The 10,003-nt window shown below is 46.6% G+C and overlaps 1 protein-coding gene across 1 annotated transcript; it reads right to left on the reverse strand.

Moving 5' to 3' along the window:
- Positions 1 to 892: 892 nt before the first annotated feature.
- On the reverse strand, positions 893 to 6,878 carry LOC128974451 (homeobox protein NANOG-like). Its single transcript, XM_054391087.1, has 4 exons — positions 6,698 to 6,878; positions 3,362 to 3,636; positions 1,873 to 1,962; positions 893 to 1,255 (listed from the first exon to the last, which is right to left on the reverse strand). The coding sequence occupies exons 1-4, from the start codon at positions 6,876 to 6,878 to the stop codon at positions 893 to 895; spliced, it is 909 nt and encodes a 302-aa protein (XP_054247062.1).
- Between the last annotated feature and the right edge of the window lie 3,125 nt (positions 6,879 to 10,003).

Genomic DNA, 10,003 nt, shown 5'->3' on the forward strand with positions numbered 1-10,003 from the left:
AAAAAACAAACACAGAAATCTTCCCAAAGTACTGTTTCACATGCAGTATGCACCATCTGGATTTGATACTGCAATGCTCTACTATAGTGCAAAAAAGATACAGAAAAATACATAATCCATCCCAAAAATATTTTTTATTTGCCAAATGCACTGTTTGGCTTTCTTGAGGGGAGGCACAGAAATAGAAGGACTACAACAAAGCAGTTACTTGTCATTGTGATGCTTATAAGACCATCTTACCAGCCTTCCTGCAAGCTGGTTGACACATTTCCCTTTGCTGGACACTTAATCAATGCTGAAATAAGCAAAGTTGTGGACATGGTTTAGCACCAGACTTGGTAGACTTAGAGAATGGTTGGATTCAATATTAGATGTCTTTTCCAACCACAAAAATTCTATGATTCTATACCTTATAGATGACCTACAGAACTAGTGGTCTAACCATCAAATGGATGTCTGGCATATGACAATAACTTCTCTAATTTCAAAGAATGGTATGTCACCAGCAGCTCTCCATACCTTGCATTGTACACAACTGTACAATGATGTGTATAAATGAGATTACCAAGGCAAACTGTGCCTCCTCTGAGACAAGTTACAGGATCCATAGTTTAGAAGATCCAGGGCATAACCTAGGTAGCCAGATGTTGGTTCTTGCTTAGAACTTAGTTGCTTGTGCCAATAAAGAAGGGGAAGTATGGTGTGTGCATATGTAAGAGTACACAAGCAAAGGCCCAGCTTTACTCCAGTGTTGCTTTCAGGCACACATTTGGATGCTGAAACAGGTTCTAGCTACATGGTGCCCTTGAACTGGAGGTCACAGGAATAACAAAGGGAGAGATGGGAATAAGATTTGATTCTCAGCTGCCTGAGTACTCCACATCCACAGTGCTTAGGAATGATAGAGATGGTGGCCAGCAGTGGTTGGGAAAGGAGTCCCCATGGTGGTTGAATGGTGGAAATTACAGCTGTCACCTGTCTTTGTGCCTGGGTATTCCACACTGCCAGGACAGCTGTGATAAAAGTCTACTTTGTGCTGGGAAATGAAGCCCGCTGTCTGCTGGACGCTGCAGGTGTCCCCACCTTTGCCAAAGACTCCTCCATCCTCACTGGTCATGATTGTGTAAGCATTCTGTCCTGCTCCGTAGCGCTGGCTGGGAGGAGGCACTGTTTGGATGTTGCTGGCTGCTGGGATTGGGTAGCCCTGATGGAATTTAGAATGCACATTATGATAAGTACTTGGCTGGAAGCCACTCTGCAAGGGAAAGACAGTGAGTCAGAACATAGCTTCTGCACTGGTGTCCACAGGCCTGACATATATTGAGGCTCTGTTCCATCACATTTCATACTGTCTTTTGATCAGCAGCAATGACATGGGAGTGAAGGAAGAATCACTTCCATCCCCATAGCTCAGGGAAGGGTATGCAGTCATGTATATATATAGGGAAAAGAGTTTTTCTTTGGAAGCGTTTCAGTGGCATAGTCAGCTATGCCACCTCCAGAAGATGGAGGATTTTGCCACACCTGTGCCTCTGCACTGAACAAAGGAGAAGGCAGAGTGCACTGATACTTGTATACTTAATTTGCCCCATTGGAGGATCACTGGGCTTATCTGCCCAAGAGATTCCATCTGAACATAGGGAAAAGCTTCTTTCTTGTGAGGGTGCTGGAGCACTGGACCAGGCTGCCCAGAGAGATTATGGAGTCTCCTCCTCCAGAGACTTTCAAAACCTGCCTGGACGTGTTCATGTGCACCCTAATGTAGGTGAAGTTGCTTTAGCAGGAGGATTGGACTAGATGATATCCTGAGGTCCCATCCAGCCCCTACTATTCTGTGATTCTGTGAAAGGTTATGGTGAGCTGTGTTCTTACTTGCATGAGGCATTGAGCCCGTTCAGTCCACAGGCTGAGCTTCTGGCACCTTTTCAGCTTCATCCTCCGGTTCTGGAACCATGTCTTCACCTGAATAGGGAAAGGAGAGCAGAGAAGCCATCAGCAAATGTTATCAGATTCAGAAGCAGGAAGAACCAGGGGGAGAGTGACCAGATGGCATAGATACATGGGCAGCAGTAGATAAAAGCTTTGAAAAGCTCCCTGGGGTTGTTGCCAAGGGGAGATATCTGTCTGGCAGCCTCAGCAGGTGGCTGGTTCATCTGCATGGTGGGGGGAGAAGGCAGTGTTATATCCACATGGTAGTTCTATCTGCACAAATTGATTCATTTCAATCATGAAAATTAATTACTTGGTGCAAATTTGACCCACCAAGATCTTGACAAGCCCCTGTGGTACATGCAAACTTCTAAGACACTCTTTATGCACACTCATGACTGGAGAAGAGAAAGGCTTACTCCTTGTACCCTGCAGTTCCTAAATTCAAAGCTCCTTGCTGAGGTGAATTCCAGAGCTGTTTCCCCCCAGGGCTCTGTCTGAGCAACCTTTGCAGGGATGTGGATTGAAGGAAAGAGCAGATTGTCACACTGTTCTTATTCCTGACTGAACCAGTTTCATTGTGCGCACCTACAATGCATATATAACATTTTTACCCCCAGGGTGCATGGGGCATCCAGGCCATTATGCCCTGCTTCTGAGATCCAAATTACAGGCTGATTTTGGACTTGTAACTGCAAACACTTGTGCCCTGTTGCCCAGCCTCCACTGCTTTAGGAAGGCATCCTTTAAGACAGAACAAATTTATTACACAAACCAACCTAGAGATCAGCAGAGACCATGACCAGCTGCCATGTCTGAACCTATCAGTACTCATGTGGAGTGGGGAGTAAGTGTCAAGCAGCCAGACATTTCTGAATGTGGGATGTTACTAGATATTGGGCAAGGTTAGCCATGGGAACTACTTGAAATAGCTTTCAGCATCTTGCAGTCCTGGGATTCAGAAAACTGGTGCATGCCAGGGTTGATGCATGGCACTTTGGTCATGGCTTAATGACCATGATGGTGTTAGGTTGACAGACTTTGTGATCTTAAAGGTCTTTTCCAACCAAAACGATTCTATGGTTCTGTGAAGTTCCTTAAGTGTATTGAAAGAGTCTGTGAAGTGCTGCCAAGCCCAGGGTACAGGCTGTTTGTAGCAAGCAGCGTATTCATCACTGTGTTTGCAATTCTACTACAAGTGTTAGCAGCAGTACCCTTAACTCACCCCTCACTGGAGAGGCAGCAGTGAAGTGCCACTGACTTTCCCCAAGAAGTCCTTCTGATCTCTGGCCATGAAGAGGCAAAGGAGCAACTGTTAGCTGGCACCTTTGTCTGTGTGCTCTACTTGGAACTCATCTTGCCATTCTGTCACTGCCTTATGTGACCACTCAGTCACTATGGGACAGGTATGGGTCAAAGTCCCCATGTTCACCTGCTTGTAGGTAAGCCCCAGGACAGCAGCCAGCTCTCGGATCTGCTGGGGGCTGAGGTACTTCTGGCTCTGGAACCGCTGGTGCAGGGTTTGCAGCTGCTCCTTGGAGAAGGCTGTGCGGCTCTTGGCTTTCCTCACCCCCTCCATGCCATCTTCTCCGCCCTTTTGGGACTTAACTGTGGGCTGTGGAGATGAGGATGCTGAATGTGGACTGGTAGCTGAATCTGGTGTGAAGTGGCTGAAGTTCCCAGAACTGGATGAAACAGGGGATACTTCTAGAAATAAAGACAACCAGAAAAGTTATACAAGACACAATGCACAGCTGTAGAGGTATGAGCATGCTCCCTGCCTGCTGTGGTTCTCTTTGCCTTCCAGACAGGGGCTTTCTGGAAGCAAAAGCTTATGCCACCCTCCTTTCTTCATGGATCTGTGAGCATAGACAAATCTGCTGACAGAAACACGTGTACCAATGGAGGCACCTATCTCTCTGAGGGGGGCTTCTGGTGATAGAAGAATCAAGAAGAGAAATTTGATGTTGAAGTCGGGAGGGAGAGAAGAAAGGTCGATGTGTGGGACAGGTGTACCTGAGACATGGGGGACAAAATTCAAGAGTGCAAAGGAAGATGTCCAAGTCCTTTCTCCTGGTACATAACTTAAGGGATGTCTGTTAAGGATAAGATAAAGATCTAAAGAAAAAACTTCCTAAACAATCTGGGCTACTAGTCCAGACAAAAGCTGCCAAGATGCAAAGGCATTCAGGCTGCCTGAATAGGGAAATGCTAAAGAGAGAGATTACCCCAGCACCTTTCTGCCAGATGCCTTCTTGCTGGGATTTGCAAGAGAGGTTGAGACCCTGATTAACAGGCTGTGATAGCAGTCTCCCCCCTACACCATCCCTCCTTCCTCCAGCTGCTCCACTACTGACTTTTCAGGAGAGGCATGGCACAGTGAATGTAACAGTGCCATTTTTGGTGCACATCCTCTGACTACTGAGCCCAAACAATAGCTCCTAATATCCTTGCTAGTCACCCTGAGAATTATGACTGAAGCCCACTGAGACACCTTCCCAAATGCATGTCCAATGCAAATTACCAATGCCTTTCTGAGGAACCCTTCCTTCTTCTACCCTAAACTGAAACACTACTAAGCAATCCACTCCAAAGCCTTAAGTTAATCCTGTGTATCAGAAAGCTGGCCATGCCTGCAGTATCTTTTCCCTTGTTACACTCCTTACAGAGGTACTGCCACTCTAATGCTGCCTGCCACTCTAGGGTTACTTGCACTTGGCTATTTCCTATCCCTAGGAAATGATAACCACCAAGCTGTGAGAAGAGACAAGTGTGTAGTAAGGCAGGTTTCTGGTACTGGGGACCAGGACCATGAGGACTACAAAGAGATTCCTCCTACAAGGAGAAAGGAGTTGTCAATAGAAGAGGTGCAAGGACCTCTTGTTAGATGTTATGTGCATGAAGCAAGGCTGCAGAGCCTTAGAAAACTGAACGTGTGTGACATAGATGTATGGGAAACTAAAATTTCATATGGGACCATAGGACAGTTGGCTTCTGCAGGCTGTGCAGCAAAAGCTTGGAAAACAGGGAAGTGTTAGACAGGAACCAGAGCAAAAGCTCCTGCAAGTTCTTTCATCATGGCCTGTCATCCAAAACTGCTATGTAATCTCCCACCTGTAGGAGAAGTTCAAGACAAAGGTACTCCTTTTTCCATATTTAGAGAGTGAGGGAAAGAAAAAGCAAAAAACACAGCCAGAAGCGCAATAGACATAAACATGAAACTCACTTCCACAAGCCTCTGTATGCCTCTGCTATCACAACTGGGCTTTTTCTGTAGAGATCTGTACCAGAGGAGAGTGTTTGAAGATGGGTTTCAAGTCTATATACCAGACCCACTGGGGACACAAATGAGCCTAATCCAGGCAGCATGCAGAGAGCTTTAGCCTTTCTCCAAACTATGTGGCAAGTAGCCTCATGGCAAGTGGCTACTAGTCACTCTGCCTGAGCCTGTAACTCTCTATAGCATCTGACAGTTTGAAACCAGCACCCCTAAAGCTCACTCTCCTCCTACCCCATCATCCTCACAAGAGTGTTACCTTGCTGACCATACCTTGCACTGGGCAAAAACCTGCTTTCGTCAACTATTGCCATTCACTGGGGTGAGAGAGTAATCACAGGGAGAGGGAATGCCAGTAGTGAGTCCTGGGGCTCTTTTTTTGCCAAGAAGGAAAGGCAAAGAAAATAGAGCATGGAAAGGAGAGGGAAATAGAGGGAGGAAGATGTCAAACTACAAGAAGCAAAGAGTAATAAAGTTGAACTTAAAAGGATCAGATTTCCCAGTGGTTCACAGCACATCTTGGCTGAAGTGGAATGAGCACATGAAGGGTGCAAGGAGTTTGCAAGAGTAAAAGGGATGATGCCACAAGCATCCCTGAATTACCTTCAGGATTTGTTTCTCTCCATAGCAGATGTGACAATATTTTATTAAAAGGTGGCACAAATATCATGATCTTAAAGGTCTTTTTCAGCCAGAACAATTCCATGATTTTATAATTACATTCCTACCCAGGGGACCATGAGCTTCCATAACACTGTGCTGTCACCTTCAGCCTGCAGCACACACTGGCCTGTGCCATGGACTATCACAGGCCCTGTTGAAATTTAGGAAAACTGTTCACACAGTATACTAGCATGGAAAGATAGAGTCATCGAATCATAGAATTGTTTTAGTTGGAAAAGATCTTTAAAATCATCACGTCTAGCCATTATTTCTCTCTGCCAAGTCTGGTAGCACATAGTTTATCACAAACACATTCCTTGGCACATCTCTGCCTCTTTTAAACACCTCCAACGACAGGGATTCAACTGCCTCCCAAGGGAGCCTATTCCAGTGTGTGAGAACCCTTTCAGTCAAGAGGTTTCTTTTAATACCCAACCTAAACCTCCCCATGTGCAACTTGAGGCCATTTCCTCTCATCCTATCGCTTGTTACTAGAGAGAAGAGACCAACACCCACCTCACTACAACCTCCTTTCAGGTAGTCATAGAAAGCAAGAAGGTCTCCCCTCAGCCTCCTTTTCTCCATGTTGAGCAACCCCAGTTCCCTCAGCCACTCTCTCACAAAACCTGTTCTCCAGACCCTTCACCAGCTTTCTTGCCCCAAGGTTTCTCATCCTCCTTTGCTACCACATCCTCCTTTTCCCAGCTCACATATTAGAAACAAAGGAAGGGAGAGAGAAAAAATTGCTCAAGATTGTTAAGCAAGTGGCTGACCTGGGCCCAGAAGCATTCAGGGGATCATGTCTAGAACTTAGCTGAAATATCTTACCAATCGTTTGCCTCTTCCTTCCTGCCTCTGGAGACAAAGTGGCACTGGTGACTGCTGCTGGCCCAGCTGAAGTGGAGGGATGTCCTACCTCGCCTGCTGAGTTCCAGTAAAACTCCAGGTACCCCATGCCAGTCCCACTGGGGTAAGTCTGGTAGGAAGGCAGAGCCAAGTGTGCGCTCATGGTAGGACACAAGGTGGTTCCACACCTTTTACTAAATGCTACCTTTCCTTGGAGGCAGGTCTCACCAGCAAGCTGAGATAGCCCCGAAATGAAGACAGGCCTTTATACCTGACTTTGCCCTGCCTGGGACTGCAATATTCACCATCGTCTGGTCTTGGAGGCTCTTTGTCATGTTAAAGAGGCTGATTGGTGGGGTGGGGACAGAGCAGGGTGGAGCGGGGGGGGGGGGGGGGGGGGGGGGGGAAGTGGGGGGGAGGGGGGGGAGGGGAGGGAGGGAGGGGGAAGGGAAAACCACACATAGCATCAATTCTAAAATACATCCCCCCTGAATTCCTCCCATTCTGCAGGTTCCACAGTCACGCCTGAGCAGTGGTCTGATCCAGAGCTGAAGACAACCTCCTCCTGCTTTCTTATTTGGGCTCAATGAGGCCATGAGCATGTTCTGTAAAAGACAGATGTTCACTGCATTGAGAAAAATCCCAACCCATTTCCACCACATGGAAGTAGACATGGTAGTGGCACTGAGCTGCTCACTACCATGCCAGGCAAACCTAAGCCCTGGGTTCCAGGGAGAGGGTTCTGAGACCATTGCTTTGTGGCTTGTGTAGTATTGACATCCCCACAAGACCCATGCATATACATGCACACTTTCCTGACCTGGCAGCACTTGCAATATTCATGGTGTAGAAGTCAGAAATGGAGAAAAGGGTAAAAACAAGCAAGGATCAGACATGGGGGCTAGAAACTGAGAAGGAACTTCCTTCATATAGCTATTTGAGGGAGCCAGCCCCAAAGATGTCTTTCCCATCTTCCACATGACTGTGCCAGCCCAAACTCACTGGCCATGTCATGTCTAACACCAAATGTCATTTTGCAGAGCAGACTCAGAAATCTCAGCTGGCTGGTATACAGAAGGACAATCAGCAGAGACATTTTCACCATGGAGGAAGGAAAAGATTTAGTACACATGAGGTCCACAGCTGAAAGATTTGCTCTCCCCATGGCCTTTCAAAGGCACATCCTTTCATTTGTGCAGTCTTGGCTGTGGCCTTTGCTAGGGTGTCACAGGCTGTTTGGAATAAAGAGAATGAAGAATTTCCTTTAAGTTAGGACTAGCTGATGTTTGCTTGACATATGGCCAAGCCAAGGGGGGCAGACACCTGCAGAGATGTTCATTAAATAACTAGAGGTAAGTGTGTGAGCCACAGAACGGAGGTGTGGACCTGCAGGTTGGCCTGCATTACTGGCATGCTCCAGTTTCTTCTCCTAAGGAGGTTTTTCACTGCCTACATTTAGGGAGATTCTATTAATTTAATCTTAAAAGACACTACAAATCTGCAGCTAACACCTGTAGCTCTCAATGCACAGACAGACTTCACTCACATGTTTCCTCCTAAAGCCAGCCCTGCCTTTACACTGTAATGTGTTTATGACTCATATTAGAAGCTCAAAGCTGAGGGTGCAGATCCACAGAAGTGGATTTAACCTGAACCATGCTTGCACCCCTCTGAACCTCATTGCTCCACAGGTGCTTGTCATAGCCTTCTTCCCAAGACAGTGCTATACTACCTGCCCAGCAGGCCAGAGGACAGAACCTGCTTGCTATAGGAGTTTTCAAGTGTCAGCAGAGAGAAGAAATATGTAGAAATGAGCAAGACATGGGAATTAGTTCGGCTTAAAAGGATGTAGAACACCAATTCTAGCAATACCTCTGCCACTGCTCTGTCCTATGGCAAGTTACTAGTCCCAGCTTCCTTGTCAGCAGAGCAGGGGCAGCTTGGGAGCCTTCTGAGATGCCTGCATGGAAATCAAAAAGAACTGCAGGAGTGGGCTGTGGGTGGACCTGTAAATCAATCCTGAGCCATCATAGGCAGACCATTCAACTCACCTCCCACGTTACAGCTTGATTCTGCTGTCTCAGGACTATCCACTTTTCCATGAGGTGCAGACTGGTGGGCACTAAGGGTCTGGATATGCTCTCTTTGACTTGACGTTTAATACGATGTCTCCTGTTTGCAGAAAGCACATTTCTGTGCCTGCAAGCTGAGAGGACTGACATGTCTCTGCATAAGAAATGTAGTTTTAAATATGATACTAGAAGGAAAAATGTAAAGACAAAAAGAGGGTTTTTGAGCACATCTAGCCTGCTAGAAGCCCAAGAACATCCTCCATATGGCAATTCCTCTGCAACAGCCTCTACACGATGGTTTTGGGTCATACCTCACTTCTCAATCATTCCTCATTCCACATTTCAGAGCTGCAGTGCCACAAGAGCTGCTATCAGCATCCCTCATTATTTGTCCTCAGGCCCTAGCTGACTAAGCAAAAGGGACAGACAGCAATGAAGTGAGCTGTACAGTGCTTGGGGTGCCTCTGAGCAGCTCAAGTGCGACCAGTTAGGGATATTAATATCTAAGGGGTGGACATCATGAGGATGGGACTAGGCTTTTTTCAGTGGTGCCCAGAGACAGGACAATGGCAATAGGCACAAACAGGAGGTTTCACTTGAACATAAGGAAAAAAACCCAAAACTTTTTACTGAGAGTGCTGGAGCACTGGACCGGGCTGCCCAGAAAGGTTGTGAAGTCTTCTTCTCCAGAGACTTTCAAAACCCACCTGGACATTGCAATCCTGTACAGCCTGCTCTAGGTGAACCTGCTTTTGCAGGGGGAGTGGACCATATGATCTCCAGATGCCATTTCCAACCCCCACCATTTTATGATTCTGTGATAACATCATCCTTATCCATGTCCAACCTGTTACCATAAGTTGGTGTTCAAGTTTTCATGACCTTAGTTGCTGTCAGAAAAAGAAACCAAGGTAGCAGACCTGGAGAATATCAACACATCTCCTAAAACTGTTTAATCTGAAGAACTGGCAGAAAACATGGCATATAGTGCTTGCATTAGTGGCAGTGGGTATCTTTGTACTTCTTGGGAGTCTCATTGACTGAGCACTTCACACTTGATGTCCTTTATTTCAGCTACTTCTGAAGGTGTCTGGGATCTTGCAAAGTACCCAGAGGCCATGACAAACTAGCACAGTCACCTGCACTACAAAGTCCCTCTGGGCAGAAGCTGGGGAGGAGGTGCTGCTCCTGGGAGCAAAGCCACCTGCTCATCTGG

This window comes from Indicator indicator, chromosome 1 (assembly GCF_027791375.1).
Source record: "Indicator indicator isolate 239-I01 chromosome 1, UM_Iind_1.1, whole genome shotgun sequence".
NCBI classification, from domain to species: Eukaryota; Metazoa; Chordata; class Aves; order Piciformes; family Indicatoridae; genus Indicator; species Indicator indicator.